Source organism: Pleurodeles waltl, chromosome 5 (assembly GCF_031143425.1).
Source record: "Pleurodeles waltl isolate 20211129_DDA chromosome 5, aPleWal1.hap1.20221129, whole genome shotgun sequence".
NCBI classification, from domain to species: Eukaryota; Metazoa; Chordata; class Amphibia; order Caudata; family Salamandridae; genus Pleurodeles; species Pleurodeles waltl.
Window position 1 is genome coordinate 1411019887 of NC_090444.1, and position 17358 is coordinate 1411037244.

The 17358-nt window shown below is 49.1% G+C and overlaps 1 protein-coding gene across 1 annotated transcript in view; it reads left to right on the forward strand.

Annotated features, from left to right (window-relative positions):
- The window catches only part of LOC138296504 (CD109 antigen-like), a 363929-nt gene that overhangs the window by 170703 nt on the left and 175868 nt on the right, over window positions 1-17358 (forward strand). The window contains exons 11-13 of the mRNA XM_069235675.1: window positions 9416-9652; window positions 14539-14637; window positions 14722-14784. Coding sequence (XP_069091776.1) covers window positions 9416-9652; window positions 14539-14637; window positions 14722-14784 — 399 coding nt within the window. The remainder of the gene's footprint in view (window positions 1-9415; window positions 9653-14538; window positions 14638-14721; window positions 14785-17358) is intronic.

Genomic DNA, 17358 nt, shown 5'->3' on the forward strand with positions numbered 1-17358 from the left:
CCAATACCCCTGCACCCTTGTCAAGGGGGCTGCAGGGCTGGTGGTGGCTGAGGTGCTCTTCTTACCCCGACGAGAAGGAGGGGGGGGCTCAGGGTCAGGAAAGAAGTTAGCAGTGGCGAGGAAGAGTTTCTTGGGACAATGGAGAGTGGTAGGTACAGTGGGAATGGGAGTGGAGGGAGAGGATGTGGTTGTAGGTGAGTCACGTTTGCTGTCTTTGGGTGCAGGTGCAGGAGGGATAGGCTTTCGTGAGGTGGATGGCTGTTGGGTGGGTGGGTGGCTGCGTTTGTGTGGTGTGGAAGAGGGGGTGACAGACACAGTGGGAGAGGACACAGGGGACGTGTAAATGGCAGTGGGGGTGGTGACTGCACGTGTGCGGACTGTAGTGGAGGGTGTGCTGGTGATGGAAACACTGGCTGATGGTGAGGTGAATGGAGGTGTGAGTGTAGACGTCACAGGGAGGGAGGAGGGAGACGAGGAGGTGGGGGTCACAGAGGTGGTAGTGACTGTTGGCATGTCTGCATCGGAATGTTGCGTGTGTGAATGTCTGCGTGATCTGTGGTGCTTATGTTTGGATGAGCTTCTCTTGGGTGTTGAGGTGTGTGCAGGCTGGTCTGATGGTGTGGGTGGGACAGGCAGAGGAACAGGAGACTGGGAGGAGGGAGTTAGTAGAGGGAGGCAGGAGACAGGGACAATGGCTGCCGTCAGTGCTGAGGCCAGAGCCTGGAACGATCGCTGATGGGCAGCCTGACCCGAATGAATGCCCTCCAGGTACGCATTGCTGCGATGAACCTCCCTCTCCACTCCCTGGATGGCATTCAAAAGGGTAGTCTGCCCAACAATGAGCGTTCGGAGGAGGTCAATGACCTCCTCACTGAGGGCAGCGGGGGTAACAGGGGCAGGGCCTGAGGTGCCTGGGGCGAAGGAGATGCCCGGCTTCCTGGCAGAGCGGGCACGGGGCGAACGCTGAGGGGCTGCTGGGAGGGCGGAGATGGTGCGCTGGGTGGCGGCTGTACCTGTAATGGCGGGGGGCACGGATGGTGCCACCCCCGCAAGGGAGCTCCCTTCCGAGGACGTGTCCGTGTCGCTGCAGGGTCCAGTCGTCCCCGTTGTGGAGCTCCCCTCGCCCTCCGTCTCACTGGTCCAGTCTGACTCTGTGGCATGGCCCTCCTGGGCCATGTGAGATGCAGCTCCCTCCTGCCCCGATGCCACTTCTCCTCCGCCTGATGATGCTGATGCACACAAGCACAGAAAGACAAACAAAAAGGGGGGGGGAGAGAGAAATAAAGGGATATTGAGTACATGGATCTCCGGTACAGTTAGCGGACATGACAGACACAGATGCCCCCTGCACTAAGTTGCGCACTTGGGGTCCGCTACGCATTCCGTGGAACATGCCCTACACGCCTAGAGTTGACAACTGCACCCATGGATGACACGGCCCAGGGATGGCTGTACTGACAAACTACTGAGGGTGGTGGCTGGGGACACAGGGGCTTACGGGGGTGCCCAGCCTACAGATATCGCCCTGGCCTAGGGGGACCCACAGCCCTCCTCCCCCACCCAGACACCTCCACTGCGCGACAACAGAGTAGATAATGCTTGGACTCACCCCCTTGTGTCTGCTGTGCTGCCCTCACGCGCCCATCCAAATCAGGGTAGGCCACCGCCAGGATCCGGAACATCAGGGGGGTCAGTTGACGGCAGGCACCCCGCCTACGTTGGGAGGCCATCCCCAGCAGAGACTCGGCGGTCTTCTTGGTCCCGCGGCGGATGTCCTCCCACCTCTTGCGGCAGTGGGTGCCCCGTCGATGGTGGACCCCCAGGGTCCGGACTTCCTTGGCGATGGCACGCCAAATCCCGATCTTCTCATGGGCGCGGACCTATGTGACACGTACAGGGAGGGAGAAATACCACGTTCAAGTTTGTCTGCATTTTCGTTGCCAGTGGCCCAACGCCCCCCATCCCCGCCAGGCCCCCCGCCATGCCCCCCACCAGGCCCAACATGCCCCCCATTCCCGCCAGGCCCCCCGCCAGCCCCAACATGCCCCCCCATCCCCGCCAGGCCCCCCGCCAGCCCCAACATGCCCCCCCATCCCCGCCAGGCCCCCGCCAGCCCCAACATGCCCCCCCATCCCCGCCAGGCCCCCCGCCATGCCCCCCGCCAGCCCCAACATGCCCCCCCATCCCCGCCAGGCCCCCCGCCAGCCCCAACATGCCCCCCCATCCCCGCCAGGCCCCCGCCAGCCCCAACATGCCCCCCCATCCCCGCCAGGCCCCCCGCCAGCCCCAACATGCCCCCCCATCCCCGCCAGGCCCCCGCCATGCCCCCCGCCAGCCCCAACATGCCCCCCCATCCCCGCCAGGCCCCCCGCCAGCCCCAACATGCCCCCCCATCCCCGCCATGCCCCCCGCCAGCCCCAACATGCCCCCCCCATCCCCGCCAGGCCCCCCGCCAGGCCCCCAAGCCAGGCCCAACGCCCCCCATCCCCGCCAGGCCCCCCGCCCTGCCCCCCACCAGGCCCAACATGCCCCCCCATCCCCGCCAGGCCCCCCGCCAGCCCCAACATGCCCCCCCATCCCCGCCAGGCCCCCCGCCAGGCCCCCAAGCCAGCCAGTGGCCCCAAATCCAGATTGAATTAAACTCACTTGTTGGTCTGGAGGACCGTAGAGTAGCGCATACTGGGGGAGGACCCCATCCACAAGTTTCTCCAACTCCTCTCCAGTGAAGGCAGGGGCCCTTTCCCCAGGCGCAGCAGCCATTGTCCCTTCCAGACCGAGGTCACAGCAACACTTGCAGTATAGGTCCTCTCCTGTGAAAGTTCAAGTCGCAAGTGGATAAGTAGATAGAAAATGGCGGTCACGTCCGCGGCGGTGCGTACCGCGGCGGTGCGTACCGCCACCGCCGGCGCCCTTCGCCATTGGCTCCTGAAACCCATAGGCTTCAATGTTAACCAATGCGGCTTCGCGCCGCGGTCTTCGCCCGCCGCCCGCCGCGGTGTGCCACGCCAGCGCATTGACCTCACATCCCATTGTCACACTTCACAGGTCAGGCAGCCGCCATTTCGAGGGTCCACATGGCTCAATTTCAACTGCGTCACACAGGCCTAGGCCTTGCATAGCCACTCAGACACGCCATTCACTGCATAGAGAATCGTTTACTGTGCTAGCTGTGAGTACGTACCTGTGGGTTGCTTGACTGTGTGCTCCATGTTGTCCTTCCTAGGCACCGTCCGCTGGGTTTGGCGAGGAGACGGATGAATCCTCCCGTGTACCGACCGCTGGTGGACCTGTCGACAATGGAAGAACGCCACATTATCCTGACCTACCATCTTAACCGTGCCACTATACATGAACTGTGTGCCCAGCTGGAGCCCGACCTGATGTCCCCCATCCGCCAACCCACAGGGATTCCCCCTCTGGTGCAGGTCCTGTCAGTACTCCATTTCTTGGCAAGTGGGTCATTTCAGACAACAGTGGGAATTGCTTCTGGGATGTCTCAGCCCATGTTTTCGAAGGTGTTATCCAGAGTGTTGTCTGCCCTGATGAAATACGTGAGGAGCTACATCATTTTCCCTGAGGTGGGCGAATTGGCTGCAGTGAAGGGTGATTTCTACACCCTTGGACATATTCCCAACGTCATTGGTGCCATTGATGGGACCCATGTGGCTTTGGTTCCCCCAAGAGACAGGGAGCAGGTGTACAGGAACAGAAAAAGTTACCATTCAATGAACATCCAGGTGGTGTGTTTGGCTGACCAGTACATCTCGCATGTAAATGCCAAATTCCCAGGGTCAGTGCATGACGCCTACATCCTGAGGAATAGCAGCATCCCTTACGTGATGGAAGAGCTAGAGAGACACCGTGTATGGCTATTGGGGGACTCTGGGTACCCCAACCTGTCGTGGCTACTGACCCCAGTAAGGAATCCCCGGACCAGGGCAGAGGAACGGTACAATGAGGCCCATGGGCGTACTAGGAGGGTGATCGAACGCACCTTTGGCCTCCTAAAGGCCAGGTTTCGGTGCCTGCATATGACAGGTGGATCCCTAATGTACTCACCTAAGAAGGTGTGTCACATCATCGTGGCCTGCTGCATGCTTCACAACCTGGCTTTGCGCCGCCAGGTGCCTTTCCTGCAGGAGGATGGTCGAGACGGTGGTGTTGTGGCAGCGGTGGAACCTGAGGAGAGTGACGAGGAGGAGGACGACGGGGCTGAAACAGACAACAGGGACAGAATCATTGAACAGTACTTCCAATAGGACACAGGTAACAATTCAAAGATAATTTAGTAAATGTGAACTACTCTCCTGCATCTCTGCTGCCTGTCTATTTGCCCCAGTGTATGATGACTGAGTTGTGGCTTTTCCCTCCCTATTTCAGATCTGGGGTCCCCACTACGAGTCCTGTGCTTCGTTTCCCCATGGACTACAGCTTTGTGGCAGCTGTTTGTTGACTTCACTATGTACATGGACATATTTGCACTGTCATGTCAATTACAATATTTTGAAATCACAGCCAGACTCCAGATAGTTTTGTGCAAAATAGGTGTTTATTTAAGTGCTCAAAATGGGATGGGTGGTTTCAAGTGGGTGGGGGCTATGGTGAAGGAATGTCCATGGCAGAGTCCAGAGTAACAGTCACACAGGTGCATTGTCCAGAGGCCTGTGGAGAGATGGAGCATGGGCAGTTCAAGGATGGACAGGGTGACAATGTGGGACAGTGGGATGACATCAGGTGGTATCCTTTGCTGGCGGGGGTCTTGACATCCTACTCTGTCTTCTTGCGAGATCTCAGGGCCCGCTTGCGGGGTGGTTCTTCTCCTGCAGGAGGTGGGGGTCTGGTGGGCTGCTGCTGTGCGGGGGCCTCCTGTCCACTAGCGCCGGCGGAGGTGGTTGGCTGTTCTTGGTCCAGGCTAGTGGCAGGGGCCCTTGGGTGTTGTTGAGTGTCCGTCCTGGTGTTGATGAGGTCCTGCAGCAGCCCTACCATGGTAACCAGGGTGGAGGTGAGGGCTCTGATGTCCTCCCTGTACCCCCGATAGTGTTCCTCCTGCAGTACCTGGATCTCCTGGAACCGGGCCAGTACCGTCGTCATCGTCTCCTGGGAGCGGTTGTATGCTCCCATGATGGTGGTGAGGGCCTCGTGGAGAGTGGGTTCCCTGGGCCCGTCCCCCCCCTGTCGCACAGCTGCCCTCCGAGTTGCCCTGTTTCCCTGGGCCTCTGCCCCCTGGCCGGTGTGCCCACTACCACTGCCCCCAGGTCCCTGTTGTTGTTGGGGTGGTGGGTTATCCTGGGTGCCCTGTAGTGGTAGACACACCGCAGATTGACGCGCCCTGGAGACAGAGGCATGGGCCCGCTGGGTGGGAGCTGTGATGGTGTTCCCAGAGGGGTTTGGGTCTGTAGTGGCCTGGGCCTGTGTGAGGGGAACCGACTGTCCAGAGGTCCCCGATGGTCCGGGCTGGTCATCGGTGTCCAGGTCGACAGAGCTGCTGTCATCGCTGACGGCCTCTTGGGTGGGGGGTGTGGAGAATTCTGGGCCCTCCGCGGCGGTGTGTTGACGGTCGGGTCCTGCAGGGGTATAGAGGTATGGTTATAGTTTCAATGTGTGGCATATGGGTGTATCTGTGGGTTCCCGTGTCCCCAAGTGCTGGCATTCGTGTGTGGGGGCTTTGGTGAGGGTGGCTTGTGGGGGGGATGTGTATATGCATTGGGCATGCTTTGGTGATGGGTGTCCATGCTTAGTGGACGCATGCAGGCCTAGGTTTTTGGATGTGTGGGTTGTGATGGTGAGACATTGGCAGGGAATAGGTGTGCTGGGGGTGGGGGTGAGGATGGTGGTGGGGGTGAGGATGGTGGTGGGGGTGAGGGTGGGGGTGAGGATGGTGGTGGGGGTGAGGATGGTGGTGGGGGTGAGGGTGGGGGTGAGGATGGTGGTGGGGGTGAGGGTGGGGTTCGAGGATGGGGGTGAGGGTTGGGGTATGATTTGGCATGCAGGTGGGGGGGAAGCAGTAGTGAAGCTTCAACTTACCAGTATCCATTCCTCCGCCGACTCCTGCGAGGCCGTCAGGATGCAGGATGTTCAAGACTTCCTCCTCCCATGTTGTAAATTGTGGGGGTTGAGGTGGGGGTCCTCCGCCAGTCTTCTGCACGGCGATGTTGTGCCTGGATACCATGGAACGCACCTTCCCCCGTAGGTCGTTCCATCGCTTCCTGATGTCTTCCCGATTTCTGGGGTGCTGTCCCACAGCGTTGACCCTGTCGACAATCCTCTGCCATAGCTCCGTCCTCCGGGCAATGCTGGTGTATTGGACCTGTGTGCCGAACAGCTGGGGCTCTACCAGAACGATTTCCTCCACCATGACCCTGAGTTCTTCGTCTGAGAAGCGGGGGTGTCTTTGGGGTGCCATGGGGTGGTGTGTATGATGTGTGGGGTGGAGTATGTGTAGTTAAGTGTGTTGAGTGTGGTGGTGTGTGTTGTTTTGTGTGTGGATAGTGTGTGGGTGATGGTGTTGAGTGGCTGTGGCTGCTAGTTTGTGGATGGTGGTGTCTCGCTCTGGCCTTCTTTCAGAATTTTCTGTCGTAGGGGTTTGTGGGTGATGTGGGTGTGTGTTTTATATTGTATTGTGTGTGTGGGAGTGGTGTGTGTATGTGTATCAGGTGTGTGGTATTCAAATCGGCCAATGTGGCTGAGTTTTGTTCGTTTGTGTGTATTCTGACCGCGGCGGTGTGTCCCGCCAATGGAATACCGCGTTTGAAAGACCGCCGCGTGGATTCGTGGGTCGTAATGGCATGGGCGTTTTTCTGTTGGCGTGACGGTGGAGGTTTTGTCACCTCCACTTTTCCGCCGACCGCTGGTCTGGCGGTCTGTTGTGGCTGTCGGATTTTCGGAGGTTTGCCTTCTGCGGGTCAGAATGACCGTGGCGGGTTTCCGCGACCGCGGCGGGATTATGGAGGATTTCTGACCGGCGGTAGGCGCCTTTTACCGCCGAGGTCAGAATGACCACCTTAGTCTGCTGTTAAATACAGCACATATTCCATCATGTAGCAAGTTATGCCGAATACATTTAAGATCACAGTGATTACATAGACTTTTAACTTCACTGCAATAAATTCACATGAGGGCAGAACTAGCAGTCCTAATTTTACAATCTGTGGCCATGGTAAAGCAACCAAGAATGTTATAAGTAATGGGCAAGGAAAGAATCCACATAATGCAAGATGCAGAATACCCGGTGTAGAAAAGTGCCTCTTTTTAACATGGTTGCTCTACTTTTTGCCTGGTGTTTGTGATTTAGACAGAAAGTGCACTGGGTTCCTCCTATCCAGGTCCCCAGTGCCAGATCTCTGTCCCTAAACTGTACAATTGTTCCCCCAGTTGCCAAATCCTTTAGCGCCAGCTGTAAGCCCCTAGTAAATGCTATCCCTGGTACCTAGGGCAAGAGGGGCTAAAGAGGATCTCTCAGCACTGCAGCACAAATTGTGCCACCCTAAGGGACCCCTCAACAAGTACTTCACAGGCTGCCATTGCAGGCTGCTTGTCTTGGTGCAGACAGAAGTGAAAACACAAAATGGCACACAGTCTGTGTGCCATGTCTTCTAACACAGCATGCAATATATGTAAGTCACCACCACAGCAGGCCTTACAGACGCAGGGCATGATGCATTATATGACATGTGAGAGCATATCTGCAAGAGCAGATATGACACTGCTATGTATGTCAATTTTCAGACATAGTAAGGGGTCAGAGAAGCCATTTTAAATGCATGTGGTGTACACTGGTCAATATGATTTCCACAAGTACATGATGGCTTCACTGAAGCCAGTGTTGGATTTACCAATATAAGAACCCAGAGGGTACCTTAGAATTGCCCCCTGAAATCTCCCAGCCTCTGTTGTGCTTGCTGGCTGTTTTCTGCCAGCCTTCCCCCCGAGACACTGTTCTGGTCCCCTAGCGTGATACCTTCTGGTGAATGAAGTTCCGGGGAGCCCCTAAATTAGTGGTATTACTGGGGTCAGAGAGCAGTAGCCAACAGCTACTGTCCCAGAGGGTGGCTACAGCCTTCCTGTGCCCACTCCATTTGGGGAAGGGAGCACATCCCTAATCCTATTGGTACCTACCCTCCAAAACAAGATGGAGGATTTTGCAGGGAGGGGGTCACTTCAGCTCTGTACACCTTAGGTATGGTCCTAGCTGCAGTGGTCACTCCTCCCTGTTTTACCTAATTTTCCTTCCGGACCTGCCGCCAAAACTGGGGCTTGGTCCGGGGGGGGGGGGGGGGGCAAGAATCTCCACTAGCTAGAGTACCATGGGGCACTGTAACAGGAGGCCTGAGCCTTTGAGGCTCACCACCAAGTGTTACAGTTCCTGCACTCAGAGCAGGCTTTGTTTCTGACCCCAAAGAGCACTAAGGCTCTCACCTCATGGGGTCAGAAACATGTGTGGCAGTAACAGGCTGGCACAGGCTAGTTGGTAAAGGGTTGGGTAAAATACAGGGGGCAGAGATGCCCTCTGGGTGCATTTTAGAATAAATCCAACACTGTCATCAGTGTGGGTTTATTGTGCTGAGACGTTTGAAACCGAACGTCCCAGACTTCAGTGAAGCCACCATGGAGTTGTGGAGTTGGTAATGACAAACTCCCAGCCCATGTACCCAATGTGGCCACACTACACTTACAATGTCTAGGGATGGACTTAGACACTGTATGGGCATATTGCTCATGCAACTATGCCCTCACCTGTGGTATAGTGCGCCCTGCCTTAGGGCTGTAAGGCCTGCTAGTGATGTGCCTATGCCACAGGCAGTGGGTTGTGGGCATAGCACTCTGAGGGGAAAGCCATGTCGACTTTACCTTTTTCTCCCCACCAACCCACACAGTCTGCAATAGCTAATCGTTTGCACAGTTCTTCCCTTAGTGTTCTAAATACATAGTTTGAGTTGCTCTCTCGAACAATTCTTTTATGCAACCATGTTTAATGTATAATGTTAATATTTAAGTATGTATTAAGAATGTATATTTGTATCCCTCAAACCATTTTTCTTAGTGCTTTATCCTTCGAAATATGTACCAACTACAGAAAAGTTATTAAAGTATCAAATTTGTCTCCCCTAAAAAATATTTCTGAGGTTTTCTTTTATTTTCGTTTGAAAGAGCATTTCAAGAATCTTAGTATTGCATAGCGTGCGAGTCTCTAGAACGACTGTTTGGCTCTTTTTCTCTAAAACACTGTCTTCTCTTTCGGTGTGTTTCCCTGACTTTAGACAAACTCTATCTGTGTATATCCTCTCTCAATCAGGTAACTTTCTAAACGTTCTGAATTTTGAGAGTTGCACGAATGTTTGTTTGAGTTGTTTTGAGATTTCCAAAACGTATTCACCTGTGACTTAATCGAAATGTATCTCATTCGTATTTATTTCAGATAAAAGTGCTAAGAATTGATCTGAAGCCATTGACTAAAAGTGAAAGGGAGAAAAATGTATCTGTGTTGGTATCTCAACACAACTATGGAGTCTTTGCAAAAAGAAGTGTCGAAGTATTCAATTTGTCAACCACACCAATGACTGGGCCAGCATATAAGCAATATATTATTTCGGAAAACGGGGAAGTAAACCTCAACATTCAAATGCTACCATCAACCACCGGTATTTCAATCGAGGTAAGTGTAATGTGTCTACATCACACGTGTGAGTGGATTTATTTCTTTTAACTGGGAGTATGCAAGAAGTACTGAAGCATCATTAGGATTGAGTGCTTCGGCTTCCACAGTTACATTTTCAGTGGCATTACACAAGACGATGAGCCTCCTCTTGCAGAATGTGACAAGAGGTTCCGGAGTTTCCCACATCTGACAGATATACATTTTACATGGGCTGAATGGAGCCCCCCGATGGTTTAGGCGCCCCTTGAAGTGTTGGGGGTCCCCTCTTCGCCGGAAGGGCTGCAAGGGCCTGTATTACACCCCTTTACATTTTAATATCCTAAAAATGACCCTTATGTGAGACAATTTGAGACATTTAGACCTGCAGCTGATGATTACTGGGATGTTTAACTACTCTTATATACAAACTGAGTCAATTTCGAGGTGTCCTGTTTTGCACTATTTCCCGAATAGATTAATGCATTGTCATTGTATTGTTTACTAAGCATGCGAGCAGAGATTTTAGTAGCCTAGTTTCACATATAGGTAGTTGAGCTTCACATAATAACGGTTTAGAACTAACTAGCAAGTGTTTAGGTATGACTACAGACAGCGTTTGATGACTTCGTGTTATTCGTTCTCCAAAAAACGTAAAGTAAGTGATACACAGTGGGATTCGGGACTCTTCAGTGATTGGCCTTACAGTGTTTTATGGTTTGTAATTGCTTGGTTTGCTTGTCATTAAATCCATGGCATTTTGTGGATGGTAACATTGTTCCATTTGTGTTTCAATTCGGTATTGTTGGTGGGGCAGCTAATGGCCCCCTCGACTGCAGATATAAAATGATGTGTAGCTCGTAATTGAGATCGTGTGTGTTCTTTGCTGCATGTATTCACCTAATATGATGGCACTTTATTTACTGATTTATCGCTTTTTAGTTAAAGTGCTGCTGTTTGGATGTCTTAGTTCTGTGACAGTATGACAGGCTAGTCACTAATCTTTTTTGCACCTTCACTTGTGTGATATTGCTGGAACTGAATATACATACATACACTGTTTAGGTACGCAGGCTCTCCAGTAGATGCAAAAGAAAAACTGTCATTTTGTCGAAAATATCAGCGGTGCAATATTTTGCTTATGTCGTAAGTTCACCACTTGCAATGCAAATTTCATCTTATTACTCCTCAACTTTATAGTCTTAACCCTTTTAATGCAATATTCCCAGCACAATTGTCCTACTGCAACATATTTTTTAGGAAGCATTGGTTAGTAAATAGAACATCATGTTTCTGGTCGCGAGTTCTGTCCGTCTCTCCAGAGTGGGCTAATGGTTTTTAATATTTATTCTGTTTTTATTAGTCACAAAGCCTGGACTGTAGATAAGACGGCTGAGTGGCTTAAGCGGCACACCACAGGCGCTGTATGTAATAGTTGCCATCGACCTTACTACGTTTTCCCTCTAGGAGTATGCAGTGATTCTCTAACAGTGCATTTTGGTTTGGAAACCACTTCACGCCATTCGTCTTGCTTAATGAATCCTCTTGCTGATTCCTTTTTTGATCGATCAAGATAAATTGCCATAACCTAAATCTTGGCTGACACAATGATTGGCTTTTAGTAGCTTCACAGGCCATGCAGTGCTGCAGAAAATCAATCTCAGCTAGTCCTATTCTAATCCCTCCTAGAAAATATGTTCAGAGTAGCATAATTGTCCTATAAGTGAAAGGATGCAATGTTCCATGTTGCTGAAATTCAGAATGCATTTGTTCTTTCCCTCAGCTATCTAACCCTGATATTCAGGTGGTACAAATAAGCAACGACCTCCCAAATGAGTAACCTATGAGCATCTTCTAGGTTAAACTGTACTCATTTTTCTGTAAATGCATGTAAACCAACCAGGCTATTTTACAAAGAAGACATGACCTTTTCTTTAAGAAAAGGAGAAGATGTTTAGGCGTTTGATGGTCTCATTGACTGAGTTTCTGTAGTTCGGAAGCTATACTAGAGATTCTGCCCATTTCCTGCTCATCAATTGGAACACCACACAGCCTTCTCTCCCTCCACAGTTAAGCTGATGTCCATTTCTGCATGGCTGGCTGAAGGAGAAAGTGGCCCAACATTACTTATTTTCCACCTGTGGGAATGGCTTTAGTATTTGCAATATTACTTTCCACTGGCTTTCCTCTTTGCCTGTAACATTAAGTGCCCACCCAGTTAATCATTAAATGTATTGTAATGTAATATAGTAAAGGTCCCGAGTGTAGTATTCGCACTTAGTTAGCCTTCAAGTTGGCCCAACAAAATGTTGGCAATGTTGCCATAGCAATTAGAACATTTAACAGGTGCAAGAATATCTTAATGCTGCCATCCTCCTCGAAAATGGGACATGGGGCAACTAGATTTCTGTTTCAAGGTGGAGAGCACTATTTACCAAAATCTACATTTCCAGGGGTACATGCATCAAGTCACTTGATAAGCGCTCATAACTCAGACTGCATTTACAGTCCACCAGTCTTCATCTGATTCAGCAAATTGTCTGATAAACCATCTCATTTCCACTCTTAAATACGTAAAAGAACCAATGGCTATTTGAGTGGCCTATTTGTAGGAGATTAAACATTACTATATAGTATGTGCTCTAAAACACATGAAAGCCAACAATCTCGAATATTTCAAATGACTTGGAAGAGAGAAGCAGGACAAATATTTCTGACTTCCTGGTGTTAGTGAGGCAGTGTGGCATAACAGTACTCAGTCCCACCACTGCAGACCAACAAAGGACACAACCGGGCGTGAGATATTAGTTGTAATCCAGCAGTGTATCAGAGTGGGACTTGGATGAGGGTCTATGCAATGGCAGCCAGCCTGACTGGGAATTTCTATTGAGATTACAACAGGGGAACATTGCTCAGTAATCCGAGGTAGGTAATTGCATTAGTCAGGTAGGAGCAATGGTGTCCACTGTAAATCTCAAGGAGAGGGGCAGGAGGAGGGAGGGTATGGGGTAAATAAAATAATTTAAAAAAGCTTACTTGTATCAGGCTGCCACCGCCTGCCTCGATCCTCTACCCCCGATGGCGTTGGTGTGCCAGCAGTCCCTGAACACCAGAACAAGCTCCCCAGCAATCCTGGCTCTTCTCTTGTGTTATACCTAGCAGTGTCAGAATTGGTTTGAGTGGATTGGTATGCCACTCACACAGTACACTGCGGTCAGTGCAGTTCGGTCAGTGCAGTTTCTCCAACCCGACCGTGCTGCACAGCCACGTTGGAGAAACCTAGTGCACATGTCAGTTTGGCCAGCCTAAGACGGCCGAACAAACTGACATGTGCACTTAGTGCACTGACTCCACTCCCCTTTCCTCCCCCCTCCCAAGAATCAGCTCCGCCCCTCACTGCACCTGCTGGCTCAGCCAGAACCTGAAAAATAAAACAGTATTAAAATATCGTTTTATTTTTCAGCTGCAGCCGCAGCCAGTGGGGCAACTCTCCTGGGTAGGAGACGATTGTTCAAAAGAGAGCAAATGGGATATTTTACAAAATACTAGAACTGCACATGCTTATGGTAGTGAAGAACATAACTGTTTTTTAGACAGCTGGAATACAGTGAGGTGTTCAACGGGACATGGCTTTTTAATTAGGTACTCCAAAGCCATGTCTGATTCCAGAGTCTGTTACATACTTTATTTAACTTTTACTAGCTCATTAGAACGTTGTCCAGTGAGACAGTTAACACCCTTGATTTATTTGGCAGTGGTTATTGTGACACCAGTACTTAAGCTCGTGGAGTTGGCAGGGTAAGACTGACACCGGCACTTTCACAAGTCACTTGGTTAAAAGTAGCCTTATCACTGACTCTAGTGGGAGCAGTTATTTGTTGGATTCCAGGCAAATATGGTGTTAAATGATAACAGCACTGCATTACTCTGGTCAGAGCATGTTTAAAGGCTCCTGCAACGAACCTGCACTGCCTTGAACATTGAGTTAATTGAAAGTTCAAATTGGGTTTTGCCAAACTAGGCATTGAGTAAAATCTCTCAGGACCATTCTAGGTGAGGAACACCCACAGTAATTCTAATCACTCACACCCAAGAGGATTTAATCCATCGTCTCAGTACACAAGCACTGATAACAAGCTGTAACCTCATCCATATATCCTTGGAAAATGTATGCACTTCTTCTACGTCACCCCATACATAAAAAAATAAACTATGATGTGCATACTGTATACAGATAATGTGCATATTTCTTTGGTTTACCACACACTATCTCTCCACAATTCTCAGTGATCACCAAGACAGAGCCAGTATGAAAGATATAACTAGCATGTAGTCAGTGCTGATTTAGATTACAGCAGGCCTACATAAACATAGTTATCTAAATACAATATAGGCTGCTTGGATAATAACAGTAATTTCTTTGGAATACTCTGAGTGTAGGTCAATTCCCATACAGCAGCATTTTCCGCTATGGCTTGCCCATTTCCCTGACTGTCTGAAATCACCTTTTTATCGTGAGTTCTGCCAGCCTGGTGCAAAGTGAGCCGCTCCAATTAGAAAGAGGCGGCTAACAAGCTCAAAGATGATACCTGGTGCTCCTTAAGGTTGCCAATGCTTCACTTCCAAGTACATGTTGCCTCATGCCAGCCCACTCTCCACACTATGTGGCATGTTCATCGCATTGCCTCAAGCCACAGCATCAACCCCCAAAACACAAGGAGCACTAAGAAGCACTTTGCACACAAAATGTATGCTAATGTAGGTAATTTACATTGGCATGAAAAATCGAGTTTCCTTACACTCTTCCTGGCATGGATCACATTCGATGTTATGTTTGTAGTGCACTTAACTTGTAACTAAGGCTTTTAGAGATGCCTGTTATTTACAACGAGACTGTTTCATAATAGGTCCGATACCAGAATGTGACCCACAACATTTGGAGAAGCGTTGATTGGCAGGAAACACCGGCTTCCATACAGATAATGAAATCCAGTTCTTCTATGGAGGTAAGTTACAAATGCTGCTTTTTGAGATGGACATCTGCGTTTCTAGTTATTCAGATTAATCACGAAAATGTCATTGAATTTTAGGTTGGCACTCCATTTAACGTGTCAGTTGAAAGCAGTGAAAATGTCAAGGAGATAAACTACGTGGTAAGTACTGTTATATTTTTCCATTAGTTCATCAATCCTGGGTATAATCTAAAAACGTACGAACTCGTTTAACTTTTTGCATTTTCTCAACCTCTGATTTAACAAGCAGACAAAAATGTTGCCTTCCAAGTAGGTTTTTAAAACTCAAATTAGCGCTGTATAATTCTCGGCATTACGTGCGCACTTGGTGCCTCAGCTAGCTGGAAACACCTTGAGAAGTGGGATCGTCATTTGTTGTTCACCTTAAAGCGGACAAAGCACAAATGTGAAGCTTTCCATCATTTCCATCATTTTTACAGTCCAACAGTCAGATTCCAAGGTAGTACGGCTCACATAATGTCCTTCTTCAAGGCAATCGGTCGGTCTAACGCATGTCCTTTTTTACCTCTGCTCAATCTCCTCAGAACAGTCTGAAGAAGCATGTCTGTAAGACCTGGGTAAACAGCACCTTCATGGCACCTTGTGTTGCTAAACCATGGCGGTACTCCCTGGTGGCAACAATCTTAATGGACTCCTCCTGAGAGAGTCTCTTATTCTGTCTGCCCTCTTTATTATAAGGAACCGTCCCTCTTACCCCCCTTCACTTTAGCTTCCTTAGGTGGTATAAATACTTAAATGCCAGCACATTCTCAAAATAGAATTCCAGGACTTCTGGAAGGGTCAGCTCTGGGTTCTTGATGTCCAGAAAAGTAAGGGCTCTGCTGTTAGACAACAACCTTGCTTATTCGTGGGCTGCTGACCCTGCATGAGTCAGTCTTTAGAAAGGGACATCCCTCCTCCACATATGCTTGTATCAAATGCACATTCACCATTGAAGACATGCTGCTGGCACCAGTACAGCACAGTGATTCACAGCTGCCAGAAGCATCAAACAGGGAACTCCACCACCACTTCTTTATTTCTGTCAGTTATTCATGGATGTGTACTCCAAGAGGATTCATGCATCCATACAATTAGGTATAATTACATACTGTAGAATGAAAATGCTTGCTAATGCTGCCTTTAGGCCTATTAGACAGATGAATCTGTTATATGTATGCACCACTTATGATGTCTCATACTTGCCACTGTATGGAGTTAAATAATAATTCCTGTTTGTTTGCTGATCCTTAGCATAAGGAGGGGTGTCTAACAGTTTCAAGAAGGCTGGATGCAAGCCTGAGTTTGGTGATAAACCTTGACTATGTACATGTATTACATTTGTATGTAAGTGTACTTTATATGGATTTTATTCAAATTTGGCAATGGTGCAAACATCTGGACCAATGCTTGGCATTCGTGTAAAACATCACAGCAATAGTTTAGCAAAAAAGTTTTATTGCAGGTAGTAATTTTCAAAGGCATTTAGAGTTTGGTGGATGTAGGACAATCATGACAAACTGATGCTGGTCCATCCACCCAGAGCACAATGTCTTGCACCACCGAAGCTCTAAGCCAAAGCCAAAGTTTAATGTACCTCGAGTAGTGATTATGTAAATATATCACCAAATAACTCCCTTCTCCTTTGAAAGGCAACTTTAACCCGTATCACTACTGAAAAGTCTCCAACTTCATGGATGACAACTCTTAAAGAAAGTTTTATAGAGGGAGGGGTTAGGCGATGTATTTGCCTTTAGATTTCATGAATTATAAGAACATTCACAATCTAGTCTCTACGGCAGTGAGTATATTGTCCGCTGTATTTAATGTATCGATGTCTATATATTTAATTAGGACAGGTGGAAAATCCGCCCTAAATGCCCAATCTGTCTTTTTTTTTAAAAAAAACACTTTTGGAAAGAATTCTGGACACATATTTCACTCTGTAGGTGGACTTGAAAGGCAGGATTTCATCCAGCTGTAGAGCTTAGAACACTGGCATCATGGCCTGTCTTACATTTCCAAATGTTTCCCTATGTAGTGAAAACTTAGCTCATTCAAATGGACATTTCAATTTTATCTGGTTTGAGGGCTGGACTGAACTTTAATTCTATCAGGTAACATAGTGGACTACAGCTGTTGGACGCTGGTTTTGAAATCCTAGGGCCCTTGGTTAATTGCAGCAGGCATGAGAAGGTTTTCAGAGAGAAAGAGGGAGCGAAGGGAGATAGAGAGAAAGCGATCAGCGTGGGAGAAAAAAGAGGAGAGAAGAAGAGAATGAATAGATGTAAAGAGAGAGATTGTGCAGCAGACAAAGGGAACAGGAATGGTTTGAGCATTTTTGTCAGCGCTGTTGCTTGTTCCACAATCCAGCCTTGGCCGACATTCAAAAACCTGTAATTTATAATTTTGTACCTTGATTTTAGGATATTTCACACTTAAGTTTTCTGTTGAAGACCTAATGAAGAGAGAATGTTTGGTTTTCCAAGATTGCACCCTTGTTTTTTTTTATTTTACGAAAACATTCAACTTGAATCCATACACGGTTGAGTAGAAAAACGGATGTTAGAAGGCATGATTTTTTAGCATGTCTGCCTTTCATAAAAACAAAATTGGCATCAAAGACCTTCAGAGAATGCTGCTGCAGCTGACTATTCTGTATTGAAAAGGTACAGTTGAGGGAAGAGAAAAGAAGGGGTTAATACATTTCAAAGC